At 40.1% G+C, this 24,911-nt stretch overlaps 1 protein-coding gene across 1 annotated transcript; it reads left to right on the forward strand.

The window, feature by feature from the left end:
- Window positions 1-3,184: 3,184 nt before the first annotated feature.
- Window positions 3,185-16,174, forward strand: LOC138975121 (putative FERM domain-containing protein FRMD8P1). Its single transcript, XM_070347782.1, has 4 exons — window positions 3,185-3,714; window positions 5,807-5,926; window positions 7,536-7,712; window positions 9,291-16,174. The coding sequence occupies exons 1-4, from the start codon at window positions 3,316-3,318 to the stop codon at window positions 9,915-9,917; spliced, it is 1,323 nt and encodes a 440-aa protein (XP_070203883.1). The 5' UTR covers window positions 3,185-3,315; the 3' UTR covers window positions 9,918-16,174.
- The last annotated feature ends 8,737 nt before the right edge of the window (window positions 16,175-24,911 follow it).

Consider the following 24,911-nt stretch of genomic DNA (forward strand, 5'->3'; position numbering starts at 1 on the left):
ATACCCTAAAGTAGGAGATCAAAAGAAATAGTTATTTTCTGAAGACTAAATACCTTACGAATAAGTCAACCTAGTCAGAATGTCACAAATTACTTTTTACTCTAACGTCGCAGAACAAAGAGAAGACTAAATACCTTACGAATAAGTCAACCTAGTCAGAATGTCACAATTATTTTGTACTCTAAAGTCGCAGAACAAAATGAAGACTAAATACCTTACGAATAAGTCAACCTAGTCAGAATGTCACAATTACTTTGTACTGTAAAGTAGCAGAACAAAGTTAAGACTAATATCTTACGAATAAGTCAACCTAATCAGAATGTCATAATTATTTTGTACCCAAACGTAGCAGAACAAAGAGAAGACTAAATACCTAACGAATAAGTCAACCTAATCAGAATGTCACAATTATTTTGTACCCTAACGTAGCAGAACAAAGAGAAGACTAAATACCTTACGAATAAGTCAACCTAGTCAGAATGTCACAATTATTTTGTACCCTAACGTAGCAGAACAAAGAGAAGACTAAATACCTTACGAATAAGTCAACCCAGTGAGAATGTCACAATCACAATCAAGTGAAGACTAAAATCAAAGTAAAAGAACCGCTGGTGGTTAATGTTGTCACTTCTGGATTTGTTGTTGTTGTTGTTGAATGTTATGCTAGATTATGCAAACTTTCTAACAACTGCGAGGTAACCTTGTGACAACGAGAAAGCAGACCATCACTTGCCTCATCAAAGTCAACCTTCCGGACACTTTTCCCACTGTCTTCTTCGTCTCTGAGTGGAGGAAGACAATCACGAACCAAAAGAGAAATACCAATAACAGCAAAAGCCTGGTTGAGCCGGAGAAATTCAGTCAGTTTTTACATCACCTAGAATGCATTTAAGTAAGTCATTATCACTTACGCAAAAAATAAACTGTTATCAAGCAGTGTACCCACTTGATTAACTTGTTCTTCTTCTTCTGCCGCGCAATAAAAGTCTTTTCCCTTTGGATAGAAGACGCATGTGGATATCATGCGATGTGTAGCGTAGGCCTACCTACTGACTTATCGCATTCCAGCTGACACTTTGATGACCCAATGTGTAGCAATATAGGATCAAAGTGTACGATTTAGATAAGCTGACAGAGTTTAGATCATAACTGACCGAGTGAGGAATTGCGCTTATCATTAGCCTAATGAGAAGGTTACATTAGAAAGGGAAGTAAGCGATCGGAGTGAGAAATAGCGCTGATGGCAAGATTATATTGTAAAGGGAAGTAAGCGATCTAAAATATTGACAAGAGTAGGCCTATTTGAATGCGAAACGGAGTGAGAAATAGGATTGGATTGGATTGGATTGGATAAGATTTACAGTCCAGTGAGGTTACCCTCATGGAAATTCGGGCTTTCCCCGGGGAAAGCGAGCTGCCATACATACGGCGCTACCCATATATTTTTTTTCCTGCATGCGTGTATTCATGTTTCCTGAGACTTAATGCCGTGTGAGATGGATTTTTTTAAACTTTATTCCAAGTCCCACGGGTATTTGATGGACATTTTTATCTATGCCCATACAATTTTGCCAGGAAAGACCCTTTTGTCAATCGTGGGATCTTTAACGTGCACACCCCAATGTAGTGTACACCAAGGGACCTCGGTTTTTCGTCTCATCCGAAAGACTAGCACTTGAACCCACCACCTAGGTTAGGAAAGGGGGGAGAAAATTGCGGCCTGACCCAGGCCTGAACACGCAACCTCTCGCTTCCGAGCGCAAGTGCGTTACCACTCGGCCACCCAGTCCTATGCGCTAATGCCAAAATTACATAGCAAAGGGAAGTAAGCGATCTAAAGTATTGACAAGAGTAGGTTGGCCGTGAATGCGAAACGGAACCAGCATCCTTGCACCCGATTGAGAGGATGCGTAACATTGAATTAAACAAGCAACTTTCATCCTCAAAGACAAGCATTATGAACGTTCTACCTGCTTAAAAATACAATAATTATACATTCAAAGAAATACTAAAAACAAAAACAAACAAAGACATACACACAAATCATCACATCCCTGCACAATCTTATAACTTATTACCTTACCAACTCTTCATATGAAGACCATAATTCTAAACAATTATTAATGTTACCAGCATTGAAACTGGAATATTTTTCTATTACTAATTCTAATTCACTTTTAACCTTGTACTCTCTCTCTCTCTCTCTCTCTCTCTCTCTCTCTCTCTCTCTCTCTCTCTCTCTCTCTCTCTCTCTCTCTCTCTCTCCCTCCTTGGAAAATAAAGTTCCATCATATCTCTCTCTCTCTCTCTCTCTCTCTCTCTCTCTCTCTCTCTCTCTCTCTCTCTCTCTCTCTCTCTCTCTCTCTCAAGGACAGATTGTAAGAAAAGGCGTAGCCTGAAATCTTAATCCTTGTTAAATAAAGTTCAATTCAATTCAATTCAATTTAATTATCTCTCTCTCTCTCTCTCTCTCTCTCTCTCTCTCTCTCTCTCTCTCTCTCTCTCTCTCTCTCTCTCTCTCTCTCTCTCTCCGTCTCCGTCTCTCGGCTCTCCGGCTGAGTCTCAATGAGTCTCACTCTCAATACTTTCAAAAAACACCTTTCATTGTATCTAATATCAAATTGCGAAAAGTCACAGTGATGGAAGACTTCGTTTTAGATTCATTTTCATATTTGTCCATTGCATAAGTGTTTCATTATTAATATATAAAAACTCCAAGTTTCAAAGTTGATAATACATTTGCTCATGCATGTTTATTCTATATTGTTTTCACTTCTGTACATATATAACGCTTAGTATTCGCGTAAAACCTTTAATCAAATTAATGAGGGTGACAGAATAAGCAATACAAACATGCTTTTTTCATCCGCCCTCGGTCTTTCTTTCATTTTTACTTTAACTGACATGTTGGTGTGTCAAGATCACGCTTGATTTTTTTTCTTGTCAGTTTTTGTCAATGTCTCACTTTACAGGCTGTTTATTTAGCTTGAACAAGCCTGTAGCAGATTGAGAGAGAAAAATCACACCATTCATAATTTAATTTGCGTACTAACATCTTTTGCCTTTGGACGAACCGGAGGAAAGAAAGCGAAAGTAAAAGTAGGAAGTGTTTACAACAGGAAATAGCTTTCATGTAGCAAGGGGTAGTCACTCTGAGGAAATTGCTAGGTGCCGTTGTCACTAAACAGTCACAGTTTCTTCCGGTGCAAGTCTGAAATCTTGCGGTCGAGTGATTCTAAACCGAGGAAAACACCTTGGGAAACCGATCGCTGGGTCAGAAAGAACCCGTTGACTGCTGAGGTTTAGCTAATAGCAATGTCAAACTTCGGCGACGACGAGGTGGCCCGTCAAAAGATCGAGAAAGCGGCTCTGCTCGAGAAGAACGCGAAAGAGCCAGTAGAGTTGGTCGTGTTCCTTCGAGACAGAGCTGGTGTTTACTTCCACCTTGAGGATGGTCACACAGTTCGCTCTGACGAGCTTCTCGAGCTGGTCATTGATGAGCAGGGTCTGCCTCCTGAAGCCAAGGAAGTCTTCTCGCTGTGGTTCGTGTCACCGATCCTTGACATCCGTTTGAAGGGTCATCACCAGCCGTTTCAAATCATTCAGCAGTGGGACCAGCTATGCGCACTGTACACTGATGCCAAGAACGAGGAGATCCGAGACGCCGAGCCTGTCCTGATGCTGCAGAGGGATGTCTTTTACCCCAAGGATCAGGTCTGTTATAGTATATTGAGAGGATGAGACTTTGCTGTTGTTGTGCCCAGCCCCATCAATTGATTCTGTATCTCATCTGTATCTGTCTGTTACGCTGCACTTGTAGAACAAGTCATCCAGATGTCTGGCATTGTTGCAGCGGAGTGGGGGGTGCGCAGCTAGTTCTTTATCGTCGTCTGGCTACTGCCAGCGCCGAGTTGAAGCTCTCGGTCGATGCCGAGGTTACAGTTTCTTCATCTAATTGGTTCCAGGCCACTACAGTCTTTGGGAAAAACGAATGTCTGTATTGCTCAGTGTTACAGCGTGGCACAGTGAAGCATCTGCTATTGTTCCTGATGTAGTTGTCTACTGGATTCGAGGTGCTAAAGTCTCTGGAAGATTGACGTGATTACGCTCATCAACATGTTATGTTTGTTTCTTGTATCTTTTTTGTATAGATGGCAAAGTAAGTGTATCAACTATCACTATCAGTATCAATGTATGTTTGATGGCTGTATCTGTGATACATTAGAAATGGTTATCAAATGGTGGCTTTGGGGCCACGCACTTTGCATGCGTGGTGCAAATTGCTGCCATCAAATTGTGAAAAATGTCATTGTGGGTCATGCAATTATGATCAGATTCATTTTTGACTCACATGCGAAGCAAAAGTGAGTCTATGTACTCACCCGAGTCGTCCGTCCGTCCGTCCGTCCGTCCGTCCGGAAAACTTTAACATTGGATATTTCTTGGACACTATTCAGTCTATCAATACCAAATTTGGCAAGATGGTGTATGATGACAAGGCCCCAAAAAACATACATAGCATCTTGACCTTGCTTCAAGGTCAAGGTCGCAGGGGCCATAAATGTTGCCTAAAAAACAGCTATTTTTCCCATTTTTCCCATTTTCTCTGAAGTTTTTGAGATTCAATACCTCACCTATATATGATATATAGGGCAAAGTAAGACCCATCTTTTGATACCAGTTTGGTTTACCTTGCTTCAAGGTCAAGGTCACAGGAGCTCTTCAAAGTTGGATTGTATACATATTTTGAAGTGACCTTGACCCTGAACTATGGAAGATAACTGTTTCAAACTTAAAAATTATGTGGGGCACATGTTATGCTTTCATCATGAGACACATTTGGTCACATATGATCAAGGTCAAGGTCACTTTGACCCTTATGAAATGTGACCAAAATAAGGTAGTGAACCACTAAAAGTGACCATATCTCATGGTAGAAAGAGCCAATAAGCACCATTGTACTTCCTATGTCTTGAATTAACAGCTTTGTGTTGCATGACCTTGGATGACCTTGGGTCAAGGTCACATGTATGTTGGTAGGAAAAATGTGTAAAGCAGTTCTTAGTGTATGATGTCATTGCTAGGTTTAGTTATTTGACCCTGAAGGTCAAGGTCATGTAAAGGTCAAGGTCAAGCATGTGAGTCGTATGGGCTTTGCCCTTCTTGTTCTTAGTTTCACTAGTCTTGTGCTATCCTGCAGTATATCTGCTTTATGAAATACTTGTGGTGATTCTCAGAGCCATATCTTGAGTGTTGAGTTTAATTCAGGTATATATGTGCCTACATGTGTGTGTAAAAGATCTATTTGTGTGTTTCCCTCACAGTACAGTCACTACGTTTATATTTGAATTGAAATGAGAGAATGTCTGGTCATGATTTACGAACAAAACAGATCCATGACAGGACTTAGGCACAACAACAACAAAAATAGTCTGTTTACGGTATTCCGACCGACCCTATTTTTTCGCGCGACCCTAGACTTTCTTTTGGCATTTGGGGAGGAAAAAAAAGTCTTTGTTTTTTGGCAAAATAACTTGAAAATATATTTTTTTCGAGGGGAAAAAAAATTACAAATCCCGACCTACCGACCCTATTTTTTTTTTGCCTATGTTACTGTAAACAGACTAATTTTTGTTGTGCCTTATGTCATGTAATTTCTTTGTGTGAGTGCATACATGTGTATGTGTTCATGTGTGTGTAAGAGAGTGTGTGTGTGTGTGTGTTTAATTAACTAAGTGAATAAAAATGTTTCAACTTTCATTCATTTCAATAAAAAATTTTATATATATATATTACATTTGTTCAGGAGGTGTTTGTCACCAACGAACAAATGCTGTGTCTTCTGTACCATGAGGCAAAGTTCAATGTGGTGCAGGGACGCTACGCTCTCTACACAGAAGATTACCACCGACTTGCTGGTTTACAGGTTTGTTTCAATTACGTTCAGTCGTGGGTTTTTCGTAGACATATTTTATATTGTGACTTTGTAAAATGGCAAGCGAAATAGCAACTTGAAATCTAAGAAGGTGTATACATCTGAGATGGAATGAACTCAGTGTATATTTTATACTTTTAACCCTTACACTGGTGCATTTCTGTAACACATGTTACATAGCCACTGGTGAATTAACAGAGAGAAAAATAAAGAAAAACGGTCATAGGTTTTCGCATCCATGGGAGGTAATCGGAACCGACCAAACAGACTGAGCCAGTAGCGCGACATATGTCATGACAACCAGGTGACAGTATACGTAAAGTAGCGCGACATATGTCGCGACAACCAGCCTAAAGCCTGTCCTTAATTGAGCCCGTAGTCGACTACACGAAGCTTCGCGACAAAAACCCGCAGCTACGGCGTGATACTTTGACCCCAACATCGCTTCTCAAGTTTTGACATGCGAAACTTCGCCGTAGCTCGCAACGAAGTTGGGTTTTTTGTAAGAAGAGTGCTTTTCGATTCAAGATGGACGACGAAATCAGACTCAATACCATAGTGAAGAATGCATTTATCGACTTTGGTTGACCCAAAGTACAAGAACTAACCTCCTACCTGTATTATTTCATACTGCGATGCATTGACATGTCGAATGAAACTCGAAATCCCAGCGCTCAGGCCAACTGGTCCCGGCCGTGCTCAGTCAACGAAATAGAACACATACAATTAACTTACGTCATCATCAAGTACGTAAAGTACAATTTGTGACGTAAAGTACTCAGAAAGAAGCACACCACGCGCTGGTCGAGACTACGCGCATTTGAGACGCCAAGACTGACATGAAAAGATAACTCTCTTTTCTGCCATGGTGCCTTCCCTTGGACTGCGACGAAGTCTAGTTCCGGTAGCTTCGCGAAGTGAGCTACGCGTAGTCGACTTCGTCCAATTAAGGACCGGCTTAAGGGTTAAGTATATATATCATTGCAAATGCAAGCTCAGTTGGCTTGCTCGCCTCGAATCATGATGTTCTAAATGAACCAAAAGTGTCACCAGGTCCAAGAAGGTTATTTTGTACAACAGTTTTGTGAATGAAGCTTCTTGTCTCTTTAATTTATCTCAATCATGTCCCCTCCCTTAAAAGGGTGCAGATTCTTTAGTTCAGGGGGTTCAAGAAGATTGCTTTTTTTAAAATTGATTATTTTCTCTTCATTTAACCTCAACTAACGTGAGAGGTTTATTCAGTTTTCCACCCCTCCCCTCTTCCTCTTTAGTTTTAAACATTTACCATGTGCAGTGGTACCCCCTTTCAAGATTAAAAAACTTGACTAAATATAAAAAGCAGAAAACCAGAGAAAGCAGGGTTTTCTGAGTGTGTCAGTGTCTTTAGTTGGGAAGGAGGGGGTGGTGGTGCATGGTTCTAATTACAAGACTTTTTTGTCAAGCCGGTATGTAGCTTATGATACGGGCCGGTTTTGAAAAGAGTTAAGCTACAGCCCCGTGACGAGCTATTTATTTCGCCCAAGCTCACGCCTGTTTGACTTGCTTTGTCTCTTTGAGAGTTCCGTGCGCTTGATTACAGAGGTATGTCTTGTTTTCTCAGGCTTTGATCCACCTGGGCAAGTACTCAACGCAGACACACGTGCTGGCCGACTATCGTTCTAACCTGACGCAGTTTTACCCTGAGCACATGTACGTGAAGGAGCGCTTCCTCTTCTTCGCACGCACCAAGCCCCATGCCAGGGATTGCGAGGACCTCTTCATGGAAGCCCACAAACGGGTGAGTCTAACCATTAGGCCCCCCAAAAAATATAGTCTGTTTACGGTAACCCGACCGACCCTATTTTTTTCGCGGGACCCTAGACTTTTTTTTTGGCATTTGGGAAAAAAAAATCTTGGTTTTTTTGTGCAAAATAACGTAAAAATATGGTTTTTGGGAAAAAAAAAAAAAAAATCCCGACCTACCGACCCTATTTTTTTGGCCTATGTTACCGTAAACAGACCTTTTTTTTTGTTGGCCTTACCAATTCTAGCATGAGGCACCAAGTTGGTTTGTTTTTTAAACAACTTTTTGTTTCACATTCTAACGTAATTTTGAATGGTCAGATTACAAAAATGAACCTTTTTTTGTTAGTAGAAGAAAGCTGTTTTTTGTGTTTTAGGTTTTTTTTCCTTTGTTTATTTGATAAAATTTGGGCCGGTTTGGGAAGAATGATCAAAAATCTAGTTGCCGCCTCCACAGGCATGTTATGTATAGAATTACAGGAAAATTCTGATGCAAATTATTTGAATGAGTTTTCTTGTCAATAGCAGCACATTTGTGAACAGTTTCTTGCCATAGATGCCTTCAAAAATCACGAATAGGAGTAAAATATCAGTGCTTTGTCCAGGTTCTCTCCCCTCAGTCAATAGGGTGAAAGTATGACATATATGTAGTGAGGTAATTTGTATATGACTAAGTGCCAAAAGGTGCGCACGAAAAGCAGACAAAGGGGCTAAAAAATAAAAGTTGACAAACAAGACTGATATTGTGATTTTTGCTAAGACAACAGATGTTGGAACCCAATTATGAAAAGAAAAGACAAATGCACTCAAATTATTTCACAAATAACGGGAATTGTGTTCGTTATATTATTCAACATGGCACTGAGACGTAGCATTCAGGTTATCTCGCACGTTTCTGAAGCTAGGGCTTTGAAACTTGGCACACTACCAAAGTATGGTGACCCCCAGATATGGTACAGATCACATTAAACCACATTGAATTTCAAGGTCACAGCGAGGTTAAATTTCCTTTCCAAACTGGACAATTGTCGTTGTACGTCTTACATGTTTTAAAGCTAGATCAGTTAGACTTTACATACTTTACATACTTTCAGAATTTTGATGAAATCTTAACAAAAGTGACCACCTGGTTAATCTTTCTAAAATGTCAAGGTCACAGTGGGGTCACATCTGGTTCAAAATTTGGAATAGTGTCAAGTAGGCAAAGCAAATCTAACTATGATTTGAAACAGCTTATTTTCTGTTAGTCTTTAATGTGTATTCATTGATTGGGAGGTTAGGTCGCTTTTTCCTCCCAAACAGAGCTGATTATGGTGAGATCTATTTTTGTGTGGATGTGAAAATGTGAATAACATTGGGGTACTCTTTCATGTGTAAAGTTCGCTGGATTTATTCTTTGGGTTTTCTGACTGCTACTCGATGTTGATACTTTGTGTGCATAGTCTAGCAGTCACAACTGCACACTTGTCTGTAACCAGACCCTGCATTTGTACTCAAATGGGATCCCAGATTTTCCACAAGACATGGCTTAAAATGAGGCTCAAAATTCAGTTTCTTGTTTTTATTTTTTCAGGTGTCTGAGGAGTACGGTGACCGTGACGTAGAGCACGCTCTGTCCATCCTGTACCGTAAGTACCTGGAAGTCTGCTGGACCTACCCGTTCTACGGTGCCGCCTTCTTCTCCGGCCGCGTGCAAACCCCAACAGGGCGCTTCAAGAAGATCATCCTGCCGTCGCCAGACACGGAAGTCTGGGTAGCCATCAACACGGAATGCGTGACGGTCATCGATCGCACCAAAAGCGAGCTGCTTCTCTCCATCCCATTCTCCGAGCTTTCGTGGGAGTTCAGGGACCCCGACTTTGATGGCGATAACGACCCACCGCCATGCCTCTTCCTGCAGTTCCTCATCAATGACAAATTGGAAGCGGTGGAAGGTGAGGCGACCGGAAGCGGAGAGGGTGTACCCGGCGGAGCCCCTTTGACCAAGTTACTGAAGGTGTTCTCGCGCGAGGCCAAGCTGATGGATGCGTTGATCGAGACGTGTGTCAACAGGAAGCTGTACCAGCGGCAGCGCAGCCCTGGGATCGACGTGGTGGACTCTGGGCTGTTTGACAGCTCACGTCGCAACGTGATGAACAAGCTGGAGCGTTTCTGTCTCTCCACCTACACCAAGGATGGTCAGGTTCTGGATGTGAAATAGAGACAGCAGATTGACGGCATAGCTACCGGAAAAGGAATGGTTTAGGTGGGGAGAGGGGGCACTCATGGTGAGATGGAATCTACAAAATGGGACTGAAAATGCAGCCCCCTGCCCCTCTGATCTTCCTGGTCAAAAGCAACTTTACACTCACACGTCTTTTTCAGCAACTAACTCTCCCCTTACCTGGGTTGCCACAGCCTTAGGCCAACAAAAAAAATTGTCTGTTTCTGGTCACCCGACCGACCCTAAATTTCGGCGCCGACCCTAAACTTTTTTTTTCCAAACTCAACATTTTTATTTTTTTTTTTTGTGGTAAAGGACAGGGTGAGAAAATGAACAACAAAAATGTGTGAAAACGAAAGTCCGCTGACGATTTGTAAATGTGTTGAGTGTCTTGTCTCTATGTATAGTGAATCCAGTCTCTTTGCGCGATTTTTAAAGTTAGTTTTATTGGTCTACATTTGGGGTAAAAAAAACAAACAAAAAAAACAATCCCTACCTACCGACCCTATTTTTTTTAGCCATGTTACCAGAAACAGACATTTTTTTTGTGTGCCTTATACACCCGTGCACATATGTGTGTACAAAAAACAACAACAACAAAACACAACAACAACAACAACAAAACACAACAACAACAACAACAAGTCTTGTATGGTGAAAAGAACATCCAAAATTGTCTGACAATCCCGTCAAGACTTTGCGAAGCAAGTATTTAATTTGACTGCAAACATATTATCCAGCATCTCCCTGTGAAGAAAAGTGTGTCATCAGCAAACACACATGTATTACTGAAAAAGGTTGGATCAACTTAAACAAATGCTGTGTAAAGTAGATGTTGATTAAAATGTGCATGAAGGCAACAAGTTTTTAACTTGAAAAGGTGTAAAATTCTAAAAGAGAAAATATTTGTTTGAAAGCAATGCAACATTTCTCGATAGCTTTTTCCCCAGGATTTTATCATGTAGTTTTTAATGTGTTGAACTGGCACACATTCAGTTTTATCACAAGTGTAAAACAACTGGAAGGTTTTTTCAAATTCAACAGTTATTTGACTTCGAAGTTTTTAATTGCAACCCTTGGGAAGTTTTTTTCCTGTTCAAAGATTCTTAATCTGTGATATAACTCGGACTTGCAACAGACTTTTTACAAACCACTGACAATCTTTTCAAGATAAAATTTTCAAAGACTGTTCAATATAATACTTATTTTCTTTTTACTCTATCTGAATGCATATTGTCTTGGTTGTAACCATGGACACAAATAAAACAGCAAATCAATGTATTGCTTGTGTTGTATCTCGATGCAATTGTTTTTTTTAACATGAATGCATTTAAAAGTTTGCAATATATTTTGTGGTGTTGGAGTGTCAAAAGGACTATGATTGTGGTTTATTGTTTGTTATTTTATTTGTGTAATGCATGTTGTTAATGTTATTGTTTTTTTGCAATTATGTCATTTAATTTTTGTTTACTTCCTTTGTTTTACTGTGCATCACATTTTCAAACATTTGAACCGTTTTCTGCTTTTGGGTGTGCTTTAAAAAAAAGTATTTGCAGTTTGATTTTTTGTTGACATTATTTCTGTTATGTAGGCATATAGTATGAAAACGATTTGTATTTAGCTTTGCATGAGAGGAAATCAAACCATTATTAGAGGCAGAGCTGAACAAATGTGACCCTCCACCACGGAATGAGTCGCATGTCACCTTTGCATGATTTTCATATTTTTACATTTTCATAAAGAGTTTTTTATGCTCTATCCAGTGGTGAAAACCGTTTTAGAAAAGAGCGACAACTGTTTGAGTTATAAGCCTGTGACTAAGGTGACCCACACACTGTTACCAGGCACTCCCCGGACTTACATTAAGCCTAGCGCAGAACCGCGCGAGGTGACATGCGACTCATTTCGTGGTGGAGGGTCACAAATGTAAGTGTCATATTAAGGGGAGACAGGGGAGGCAAACAGGTTCTCCTTTGTTTCCTTTTCTCTTAAAAAACCCTTTCAATGGGAGAGTTTCTCATCCATCAAAGCACAAGCTACTACATGATAGCCCCTTTCAACGGAACAAACAGTTTAGGCAGGTCTTAAACTTGAAAATTATAACTATAAGAATGAAGCTGCAGCTAGAAATAATTGAATGTCTGGTCAAGGGTTTAGCCATTGTGTCTTCCCATTTGTCTAGATATTAATCATGCTTCACTGTACATCATGAAAGGATAGGTCAATATGAGGTTGTTTTGAAATGGAAATCCCGACTCAATTGCATCTGTTTCAAAATGTCAGGATTGTAAATATTGGTTCCTTGAAAATCATTACTGTCAACCAAGTGCAGGCAGAAGATTTGTATTTGCCAGCGCTCATTTACCTGTCAGTATTTACTAATGAACTTGAGTCAGACAGGGTTTACTGCTATTTTTAATTTGTCAGCCTGTGTCGTTCCAGCATTGGCACTGAATCATTTGGCTTTGAAATGAAGGGAAGCAATTATGAGGTGCTTACATGATTGCTTCCCCTGACTAAAATCTTGTTGCATTGTGAGGCTTCTCTCACATTCTATAAAGCTGTTAGTAAGTTTCAAGAATATGTCACTGAATCAGCCTAAAATGAGAATATTAATAGTAGAACACTTTTTCTGTTTGCTCGTGTGAAATAAAGTTGGGGGCACATACAGGGTGGTGTAGTTTGCTCTTAGTACGTCTTTACACTGTACCATTTCGAATGTGTTCTTGCGAATGTTAAAAGTACTTATTGCATACATGGTTGAAGTGGTGAGAAATGTATTAAGTGTTTGCCTTATTTTGGTTGGCATTGTATTGCCAGCACTGATCTCCTTCAAAGATGTCAGCTCTTTTCAAGCCATCCCCGACATGTTACGTTCACCAACTCTTTGGTAAAAACAAAAATATGAGTGATTCCACTGCCAGTACAGTTTCTGTTTTGTGTGTATGTGTTGTATCTCTTGCAGCAGTATGATTGTTTCCGCTCCAGATTGAAAGCATACTCTATTAATTTTTTGTGAAATTTGAGTTTGGCTGTGTCTGGGGTAGGTTTGTAAAAGGCTTGAATAGTGGATTTGCAATGATGGCTTCTAAGAAAAAAAAGAAAAACCTTTGTGTCATTAAATTTTTTCAAAGGTGTAATTGCCTTTGAAGTATTTCTGCACTTTAAGGTTTTTGTCAGCTATGTTGTTGTTATTCTTTGGGTAATAAATGTGTCAATTTCATTTCTGTAAATATCACTAAGTTATTTAATACTCACAGATTTGCTCAGATTAAGAGAAAATGTTATGGTAACGCATGAATGCAGGCATAATCTTCAGGGATGGGACTTTTCCGCGGATTTCCGCGGACACAACTTACGAATTCCGCTGGAGTAATCTATTTTTCCGCGTCCCATTTCATCACAGTATCTGTAACTTGTTGACTGAATGATATGGAGAGAAGTGAAGATGGAACAGAACACTGAGAGTTAAATTGTGCTGACTGAAAACTCCTGATAACTAATAGTCATTTTGAGCTGCAATGCATTGAATCATACTATTGCCAGTATTGGATTATAGATACATGGTTCATTACGTAAGTATGCACCATTACAATGTTACCATTGTTGTGTGAATTTTTTTATTTTTTATTTTTTGTAGGGGGAGGTGAGGAGAATGTCTTTTTTTACCTAATCCAAACGAGTTGAATTTTAGTCTTAGAATGCACCAGATTGTACAGATTTTAATGTACCATTTAAAAAAAAATTCGGGGGAGCACGCCCCAGAACCCCCCTAGAAAAAAGGGATTTCCTCTTTTTTCATCACAAGAGAGTCCCACCCCTGAATCTGAAGCATGTGGAATGGAGAGATGTTGATGTGTTTAGTCAATAGCAAAGTAGTCTGTAGGACACTATTAGGGAAGATGTTCTTGTTGATTGTAGATGCATACGCATATAGATATATAGGAAATATTATAGTTTACACAGTTGACTTAATGCACATTAAGTTTACTGATTATAAAAAAACAATGTACAGATGGCTCCTGGTGTGCTTGCAAATGCACTCACTTTGCACATAACTTTGGTATCTTGACACTTAATTTAATCCAAACATGTCAGGAAACTTTCACAAACATTCTGCTACCATGGAGATTTTAGCTTGTGTAAAATCAGTTTAGTTGCATTTTATTCTCCTAATTTTATTCTTCCTTTTCCTTGTTGATTTATTTTACCATGTGTGTTTGTCTGCCTGTTTTTAAGGGTTGAAATGTGTTTGCATTTGTGTATGCTGTGGTGTGTTGTTTTTGAGCTATGGCCCATGATGTAAACGATGGTTCTTATTATTCGAATAATTTTTTAAATATAAAGAATTATATGAACACTTTGAAACTGGTCATGCAATCTTTTTAGTCACATATCAAAGGCCAGGTGACATAGATTTCTCCATTCCTTCTGAAGAAAATGCATATGAATTTGATTTGTGGTAACTTTCATGACATTTTGGGGGATAGGGAGGGACTTTATGTGGTGATTGTACATTTGAAGCATACATTTTAACCTGCTTTACAGGATGAGTTGATCTCTTGATCTTTTAATGTTTGTGTTTTGTTACATTGCCTTTTAAGATCCGTTTCATTTGTGGCTCTTTATTCATTTTATGCAGATATTCACTTTTACTGTAGAAGAATAGCTTCAGAAGTTTTACTTACTAAGCATCGCCTCTTTTATTTTTCTAATTATTTATTGATTTTATCATTGACGGGCGCAGTGGCATGGTGGTAAGACGTCGGCCTCCTAATCGGGAGGTCGTGAGTTTGAATCCAGGTCGCTGCCGCCTGGTGTGTTAAGAGTGGAGATTTTTCTGATCTCCCAGGTCAATTTATGTGCAGACCTGCTAGTGACTTAACCCCCTTCGTGTGTACACGCAAGCACAAGACCGAGTGCGCACGGAAAAGATCCTGTAATCCATGTCGGAGTTCGGTGGGTTATGGAAACACGAATATACCCAGCATGCCTACTCAATGAAAGCGGAGTGAAGCTGACTATGCTCTCAGAGTATAGTTTGGGGAACCCAAATGGGCAAATGAGCTCACACGTAACCAGAACATTCTGGAACGCTGAAGAAGAAGATTTTATCATTACCATCTAGTCTAATTTGTCTTGTGTGTTTCGGACAGCTTTTCTTGAACAGCGGTACTGGCCTTTAAAAAGACACCCTTTAGATCAACCAATGTGTCCCTACATAGCGGGTGTCCGCCAATGACAGGTATATGTGGGTCAAGAGACAGGTATATGTGGGTCAAGAGACAGGTATATGTGGGTCAAGAGACAGGTATATGTGGGTCAAGAGACAGGTATATGTGGGTCAGGAGACAGGTATATGTGGGTCAAGTTGAAGTCAACAGTCAAAGAAACAACGTCTGTCATATGAGCGTTGATGCGTTGAGCTGTCGTTATGCGCCATACATGGCCCAGCTCATCCGGCTTCAGCGTGTTTTTATATCGGAGTGATCCTTCTCCTAGACTGGTGGCTTTACAGGGCTGTCGAGTCCAGTCTACCCGGCTACTTGGCCATAGCTGGCTGGTTTGTTTATCTGAGGTGACCTTCCCCAGGGCTAGAACTTAAAATGCGGCTCTTGTTCGCATGATGCGCCCGTCATTGGACACCTGGGGTATTTCTTGAGTGTAACAGTGCCACCTGTTACCCCGCCCCATCCTGTTGGAAGCACCGCCAGTTGGTCCGCGACTGCTTATTCGTCCTGGCAAGCCTGGCTTATTTCGCAGCTAACCTCCATATCTGAAGGCCATCACACTATCCGCCACCTGTGAACGCGCCTGGTTGGGGGTGGTCGCCCCTACTGTCCCAGGAAAGAAACAACAGGAGGTTGTGTTCTCTCCTTGCTTGTGTCCTCTCCTTGCTTGTGTTCTCTAGTTCATCTGTGAGGCTTACAGGCTATACATTACAGCTACCACTGTATTGCAACGTCTGCTAAAATGATCACTATATAGTTACTTGATGAATGTTCTCTTCAATGCATATGACTGCCACTGTCAGCACATTAAGCTCTCACTCTTTGTCTCCATTCAGAGGCCAACTGAAAAAAATACCCACATTATTTTCTTTTGTTTCTAGTTGTACTGACTGGCGGCTGCCATACTACTGAAGTATTTTGATTTTTGTATGTAACAATTTTCTTTATCTGTGATATTGTGTCTGTTCACGCCAATGTTCATTTGTAGGCTTATTTTACCCAAATAAACACACAATTCACATATATTCTGGTTAGTGTTCATAAATGTGGTACATATATATAGTTAGGTTCTGGTGTGTTTGTGTGTGATGTGTTCATCAGTGAACATTGACATACATTCTACTGATGTATAAATTGTCATCTTCAGTCAAAACACGAAGTAAAGGTTAGCACAGTGGAATAAGAGCAACTGCCTCTTATCTAAGCAGACTGGGTGCATGGTACCATCCTCATATGAATAGTAAATTCACCCACGTATTTTGGGTCTACTTAACTGAACATTATTTTGCACGTTTGGTGGATTGAAAACGCGAAGGCAGACAGGAACAATTTATTACGCGACTGGCAAGCCTGACTAACGGGGAGCAGCTAGGTTGGTCATGAGAGTTGAACCCTTTAAATTGTTAACAACCAAAAAGGTTTGGGACTATATCTCGACTTATAATTATATATGATTACTAGAATGAATACCCGCTTCGCCGGGTAGCCGGCTTCGCCGGAAAGAAGTACTTAGAGCCGTACGCCGGCTTTGCCGGGTCCGAACAATGGACCCGCCAAGCTTAGGTCCCTCCCAGATTCGTGGAATGGGAACAGCACGAAAATGATTCAGTGGCCATAATGCCATTCCTGACCATATCGAGTCCCATCCTTGTCGACGAATGTAACCGTGTTAATCACCTTTGGAGGCGAACTCCACTCAAACAGGACTGAGCAAGTTAGAGCTTATCTCTAAGCCCTTTTGAACTGTTATGGCTTCTCAAAGGAAGGCCAGTACATAAAATTACACAAAAGCCGCCAGACCACATCACAAACAGAACTGAACAATGCACAGGTGTTGCTCACATAGAGACACACACACACACACACACACACACACACAGAGAAGCCGTATCTATAGAGAGAGATGACAGTGTATTTTTCGCGTGGCTATAAATTGATTCGACCTTTGCACTTTTACAGTGAGGATAATTTACGGGTCCAATTTACGTTCTGGACACTGCGGTGACCTTCTAAAAATAGTAACAAAACGCCGGGAATATCCGAAGATGCCCCCTTCATACAATAGTGCACCATACGAAGGAAGGGAGGTAAACGCTGAAAACATGGAGAAGATGAGAAGATAAGGAAGAGTTACTTATAATGGTGAAATGAACACAAAAACCAAATTCGGTTCAGCGCTGCGCGCTGAGAGCACGTGTTGAAATATCTCATCGATGATATTGTGTCCGGGGTGTAGCTGAATACGGTGTCCAAATTTGAAAAAGATCCACCGAGAACTTTGGCTTTGGTGTGTCGGTATGGGGGCCCGGGTAGCTGAGGTGGAACCAAAATAGCTGAGGTGGAACCAAAATCGGTTCAGCGCTGCGCGCTGAGAGCACGTGTTGAAATATCGACCAGGTTGTGTCCTGTACCGGGTCTACCTGAATATGCCCACCAAATTTGAAGCAGATCCATCGAGAACTTTGGCCGTGCATCGCGAACTCACACACAGACACACAGACACACACACAGACACAAGTCGTATATATATATAGATATATAATTATATATACTAGCTGTACATACCTTTTTTTTTAACCCCTCAGTAAAGTAATCCGTGGAAACGTCCGATATGCTAATCACACACACACACACACACACACTCTCTCACCCCCTCATTCTCTCACTCACACACACACACACACACACATACTCTATAATTATGACTATAACACAGTGACACACACACACAAAGTGGAAAACATACACACACACATATATACTCACTGCATACCACATACGCACTCGCACAAACTTTCGCACACATGCGCGTGCGCGAAAGTATACGCACGCAAACCGGTCCGGTCCCCCCTCTGAAGTAGTCCCCCGGGGGACCAATTCGTGGCAAAAACTGCTCTATAATGGTCCCCCCTTAGACATCCAGCCTCGTTTTTCTTAGGCATTCAAGCCATTTTCAATCTATATCTTCGTCCGGTATTATGTAGTGCACAGACAGCAATCACCTCTTTGTTTGACTATATTTTGCCGCGAAATAAAATAGATCTGATTTATAATGCCGTTCAAAAGAAAACAAATCACATGAAATAAAATGAATAATAAATAAATACTGATAAGAAGAAATGAAACCAGTCTCTGATTCTTTCCTTTCTTTTCTCTAAAATTGCTGGTAACATTACTAACATTGTAACAAGAAAAACGAGGCTGGATGTCTAATAGTCCAAGCAAATAAGAGAACAACGTTGAAGTGACAATGACTAGGTTTAAAATGTCCCTTATCAGAAAGTTCAACCTCAGTCCTTTGATGTTTATTAAACACATTTTCATATAAAGTTGGCGCTTCATATGGAAAAGTGGCTTTGAAATTGACCCTAATCCTTCTTTGGGCTCTGTAAATGTCGTTTGGGGCTATGGTTGTAAAACGGTATCTACTGGTCACCCCAATGTATAAACTGAAAACTCTTTCTGCACCAGAACACGCTGAAAGGATTGTATCTGCCTGATGTCTGATGCTTTTCAAAATCCCCAACCACTAACACCTTCAAAACGGACATTAACTGACACTGTTGTTTTCCCCTATATAATCCTTACTATTTTTCCGAGACGTCGTCCTGTTGTGTATTTAGCTTGCCACAACCTCATACATCGTCCTAAAAGTTAAAGTTGAAGAAAATACTAAAGATAAATGAACAAGCTGACGCAGTGTCATTCGCACCGTGAATCCCCCCATGGGAACATACTAAAGTCTGGTTCCAAATAGGCTCAATTTCCTTCTATTTCTTTGTATTTCTGCCTCGTAGGGGTAGGGGTGTTCAAACCAAAGGCACCTTTAAACCAAAATTCAAATCACACATCTTACAATACTAAGACACTCAGCAGTGAAAGGGTGTCTGCTGGTAAAAAATTCCAAACAATCCTTTGTGTGTGCGCGTGCGTGCGTGTGTGCGTGTGTGTGTGTGTGTACTTTTAACATTGTACGCTAAGTTTTGCTTAGTGCTTGGGTTCTTGGTGTTATGTCTCAGTTAAATGTATGCTTTGTATGCTTGTTGATTTGTGCTCGTTTACAAAGTTCTATAATGAATTTGTAAAGCGCCTGGAGCCAATTGATGGGACTCGCGCTATAGAAAAGTTATTTATTATTATTATTATTATTATCCTAAAAGTACTTCACTACTAAACGTTCTTTTAAAAAGAGCCGTTATTTTTCCCTCTATAATCAGTATTGTGTTTTCTGCGAACATGTAGTCTATTTAGATGGTTGTCATGTGCACATGAGTTGCTAAAGCGTTTTCAGTTGGGCATATATCGAAAAGCAAAGAATTAGCCCTTTGAAAACCATCAGAACTGTCACACAAAAATAACATTTACCTATCTCACCAACTGACCAAACATAGGGCTTTTCCTTATGTATTATGTATTGTCGTGTTTTTTGTAGCATACTTGTGAAAACAGCCACCACTGTTGTAAATGATACTTTAAAGAGCATTATTTCATTTTTACAGTTGAAGGACAACCTGGACTGCCGTATATTACAGCTGTTTTACAATCAGCCAAAATTTTCTTAACAAACGTATGTTAAGAACAACTCCCATAGTGAAATTGAAGGAAAACAAAGTGAAAATCCCCCTGCCATAGAGGAGCTAAAGAATCAACAATAAACGACTGCATGGATAGCTTGATGCACGAATGCATTGCGGACATGTTTGTCTCCAACCAAGAGAAAGTTCCAAAAAATCCCTTTTGTGCTTCTTATTATACAGTGACGTCAAAGACAGCCTTTTCTGCTGTTCATACATTCAGGGGTTATGGTTACACTAAACGACGTAGTTGTAGCCATACTGCCATCCAGATTTATTTTTTCCTTGCGAGCAGTCACAGGGTGTTTGTGCTGTCTGCCAACCGTTAGATGACCCCGCCCAAGTCTGTTAAGGGACCGTTTGACCGTTATAGAACGCGTCTTTTTGATTTTTTGGCACAGTTGGAAACGGTTGATTTTTATCCTTACCATTGTTTCCAAACATTATATAGGAATGTTTTGTGAACAACGGATAATAGCCGCTACTCGCATGTGTAGCAAAAGTGAGCGTACATACTCACCCTGGTCGTCCAGCCGTTGTCCGATGCCCGTCTTTATCTGTCTGTACTGAACATTACCTTTGGATTTTTCTCGAACGCTATGAAGTGAAGAAACACCAAATGTTGCAAAATGTTGTATGACCCCAAGAGCTCAAAAAAGATACTTGAGAACCTTGACCTTACCTTAAGGTCAAGGTCACAGGGAGAATGAATGTGGTCTAAAAACGGCAAAATTTCACATTGTGCCAGTTTTCTGGAAAACAAATTAAAAACAGCGGGCTTAGTTTTGTATGGTATACAAGAAAAAGAAAGCCTTATCTTCTGATACCATTTTGGTTGACCTCGCTTCAATGTCAAGGTCAGAGGAGCCCTTCAAAGTTGAATTGTAGACATATTTTGATGTGAGCTTGCCCCTTTAACTTTACTATGGACGATATCTCTTACAAACTTAAACACTGAGTGGGGCGTTTGTTAGAATTTCATAGTGAGCCACATCTGGTCACATATCGTTATGGTCAAGGTCACATTGACCCCTATGAAAAATGTGACCAAGCCGGGTAAAGAAATCCATGTGTCTTGGTAAAAAATCTTAACAAAGCAAAGCCCATGCGACTCTCATGCTTGACCTTTGTCTTAAAGTGACCTTGACCTTCAGGTGACCTTGAAGGTGAAGGTCTAACAACTGAAGCTTGCAAGGACATTGTACACTATTAGAACTGGTTTACAGATTTTTCCTACCAAATTACACATGACCTTTGGCCAAGGTCAAGATCATCAAAGGTCACACATCACAAGGCTATCAATTCAAGACATAGGAAGCATAAACATACTTATTGGCACTTTCTACAAAGAGACATTGTCACTTTTAGTGATTCAATTGCCCGTTTCAGTCACATGTCATAAGGGGCAAAGTGACCTTGACCTTGATGATATGTGACTAAATGTGGCTCAATATCAGTATATAACATGTGCCCCACACAATTATGAAGTTTGAAAGATTTTTTTCATAGTTCAGGGTCAAGGTCACTTCAAAACATGTATACAATTCAACTTTGAAGGACTCCTGTGACCTTGACATTGAAGCGAGGTCAACCAAAATGGTATCAGAAGATAAGGCTTTCTTTTTCTTGTATACCATACAAAACTAAGCCCGCTGTTTTTAATTTGTTTTCCAGAAAACTGGCACAATGTGAAATTTTGCAGTTTTTAGACCACATTCATTCTTCCTGTGACCTTGACCTTAAGGTAAGGTCAAGGTTCTCAAGTATCTTTTTTGAGCTCTTGGGGTCATACAACATTTTGCAACATTTGGTGTTTCTTCACTTCATAGCGTTCGAGAAAAATCCAAAGGTAATGATTTGTACAGACAGATGAAGACGGGCAACGGACAACGGCTGTACGACCAGGGTGAGTATGTACGCTCACTTTTGCTACACATGCGAGTAGCGGCTATTATCCGTTGTTCACAAAACATTCCTATATAATGTTTGGAAACAAAGGTAGGGATAAAAATCAACCGTTTCCAAATGTGTTAAAAAATCAAAAAGACGCGTTCTATAACGGTCAAACGGTCCCTTAACAGACTTGGGCGGGGTCGTCTGACGGTTGGCAGACAGCACAAACACCCTGTGACTGCTCGCAAGGAAAAAATAAATCTGGATGGCAGTATGGCTACAACTACGTCGTTTAGTGTAACCATAACCCCTGAATGTATGAACAGCAGAAAAGGCTGTCTTTGACGTCACTGTATAATAAGAAGCACAAAAGGGATTTTTTGGAACTTTCTCTTGGTTGGAGACAAACATGTCCGCAATGCATTCGTGCATCAAGCTATCCATGCAGTCGTTTATTGTTGATTCTTTAGCTCCTCTATGGCAGGGGGGTTTTCACTTTGTTTTCCTTCAATTTCACTATGGGAGTTGTTCTTAACATACGTTTGTTAAGAAAATTTTGGCTGATTGTAAAACAGCTGTAATATACGGCAGTCCAGGTTGTCCTTCAACTGTAAAAATGAAATAATGCTCTTTAAAGTATCATTTACAACAGTGGTGGCTGTTTTCACAAGTATGCTACAAAAAACACGACAATACATAATACATAAGGAAAAGCCCTATGTTTGGTCAGTTGGTGAGATAGGTAAATGTTATTTTTGTGTGACAGTTCTGATGGTTTTCAAAGGGCTAATTCTTTGCTTTTCGACATATGCCCAACTGAAAACGCTTTAGCAACTCATGTGCACATGACAACCATCTAAATAGACTACATGTTCGCAGAAAACACAATACTGATTATAGAGGGAAAAATAACGGCTCTTTTTAAAAGCACGTTTAGTAGTGAAGTACTTTTAGGATTGTTTGGAATTTTTTACCAGCAGACACCCTTTCACTGCTGAGTGTCTTAGTATTGTAAGATGTGTGATTTGAATTTTGCTTTAAAGGTGCCTTTGGTTTGAACACCCCTACCCCTACGAGGGAGAAATACAAAGAAATAGAAGGAAATTGAGCCTATTTGGAACCAGACTTTAGTATGTTCCCATGGGGGGATTCACGGTGCGAATGACACTGCGTCAGCTTGTTCATTTATCTTTAGTATTTTCTTCAACTTTAACTTTTAGGACGATGTATGAGGTTGTGGCAAGCTAAATACACAACAGGACGACGTCTCGGAAAAATAGTAAGGATTATATAGGGAAAAACAACAGTGTCAGTTAATGTCCGTTTTGAAGGTGTTAGTGGTTGGGGATTTTGAAAAGCATCAGACATCAGGCAGATACAATCCTTTCTGCGTGTTCTGGTGCAGAAAGAGTTTTCAGTTTATACATTGGGGTGACCAGTAGATACCGTTTTACAACCATAGCCCCAAACGACATTTACAGAGCCCAAAGAAGGATTAGGGTCAATTTCAAAGCCACTTTTCCATATGAAGCGCCAACTTTATATGAAAATGTGTTTAATAAACATCAAAGGACTGAGGTTGAACTTTCTGATAAGGGACATTTTAAACCTAGTCATTGTCACTTCAACGTTCCCTTCACTAAAGTGGCTAAGATGCCTGGACTATAAGGGGGGACGGGGACCATTATAGAGCAGTTTTTGCCACGAATTGGTCCCCCGGGGGACTACTTCAGAGGGGGGACCGGACCGGAACCTACACCGGCAACCGTATGCACACATTCACGTTCGCACTATGACCCATAATTATGCGCGTTCGGTTCACACACGACTAACAGGGCCCGCAACCATAAACAAAATGATATGTACAGATAGGTTGTAATAGGGAGGGGGGGAGAGAGAGGGAGAGAGAGAGAGAGAGAGAGAGAGAGAGAGAGAGAGAGAGAGAGAGAGAGAGAGAGAGAGAGAGAGAGAGAGAGAGAGAGAAAGACTGATTTTTTGGCTCACGTAATAGTCACCTGGCTGGCTATAGTGGGAGGGTTACTTTTGGTGGTCACATTAGATATTATGTTTTTTGGAAAGTTCGTTTTATTTGCAGCCACAGTTCGGTAAACGACAAATGGCTAAACCCAACCACCTAAGAATGAGAAGCGTTTTTGTAACATGACCCATATTCTGCAAAAATGCAGCCATGACGCAGGGGGTAGGTTACAAAAAAACGTCATGTACCGCTTGACTGCATACGGATATAAGCAAATTATACCTTAAACGAAAGCTAAAGATTGTTGCCATCAGACAGCAAGTAAAATGCCTAATTCGTATACACAGTTTTATTTTTAACAACATCTGTATAACATGCGGACGACAAAACAGGAAATGCCATTTTCTCAATCGATATGTATAGCTAACTGAACGCCTGGTTGAAACCGCAATCAAAAACATCTTGAAAATTGTTTATTCTCACAGCTAGAATTATTTTACATCAACAATTGTTAATTTACCGAGGAAAACAACAGTCATAAAAGATAAAAAAATGGATGATTCTGAATCAACTCCGAAAACCGAACCGGGTCGAAGCAAAAAAGAGTTTACACATACACAGGCTTGAAAAAGGATAATTTGGTTCAATATGTTAGATTTTTACCCATAACGTTAAAGATCAGCTCAATATAAAAGGAAAGTGATCATTGTAAAAGGATTTTGCTATCGCAAAATAATTCAACTTCCGGTTTTACCACATGGCGTCCATAATATTATCAATTTATTACATAGCGTGCATTTGTCAGAAATTATACTAAATGTTAGAAGCGATCTTAAAGTGAAAGTAACGTTTAATAAAAGTATGCGCATTTACTTATTGATTGATATATGACTAAAATAATGGACATGTAATTTAAACGTACAAAACGACATTTTGTACACTACCTCTCTAATAAAAACGCGACTATGACCGACCGATATGTATGTGTAAATTAGGTCATTGTTAGTGATGAAAACGGGTTTTCTTTAAAAGATAACACGCAAACTGTGAAGTTCAAGGCCATAAATGATTTTAGTACGACTTCTTCAAAACAGGTCTGTTTTTCACTCCACCAGTTTCAGTTTTAATAAAATATATGTATAGCTGTCATTTTCAAAAAACCTTATCTGCAATTCACTTAACCAAATACACCATGAACCCAGAAGATATTAGAGTGAGACACTTCACAGTGAAATATGTTATGATTCCCCTTATTTCAAAATATATGCATTTTAATTGGCAGACACGATTCACGTCGTAGGTACGTGTCGTCTGG

Source organism: Littorina saxatilis, linkage group LG9, assembly GCF_037325665.1.
Source record: "Littorina saxatilis isolate snail1 linkage group LG9, US_GU_Lsax_2.0, whole genome shotgun sequence".
Taxonomy (NCBI): Eukaryota; Metazoa; Mollusca; class Gastropoda; order Littorinimorpha; family Littorinidae; genus Littorina; species Littorina saxatilis.

Coding starts and splice junctions, on each gene's coding strand:
- LOC138975121 (XM_070347782.1), top strand. CDS start 3,316: ATGTCAAACTTCGGCGACGACGAGGTGGCCCGTCAAAAGATCGAGAAA. Junction 3,715..5,806: donor TCTTTTACCCCAAGGATCAG/GTCTGTTATAGT, acceptor ACATTTGTTCAG/GAGGTGTTTGTCACCAACGA. Junction 7,713..9,290: donor TCATGGAAGCCCACAAACGG/GTGAGTCTAACC, acceptor TTATTTTTTCAG/GTGTCTGAGGAGTACGGTGA.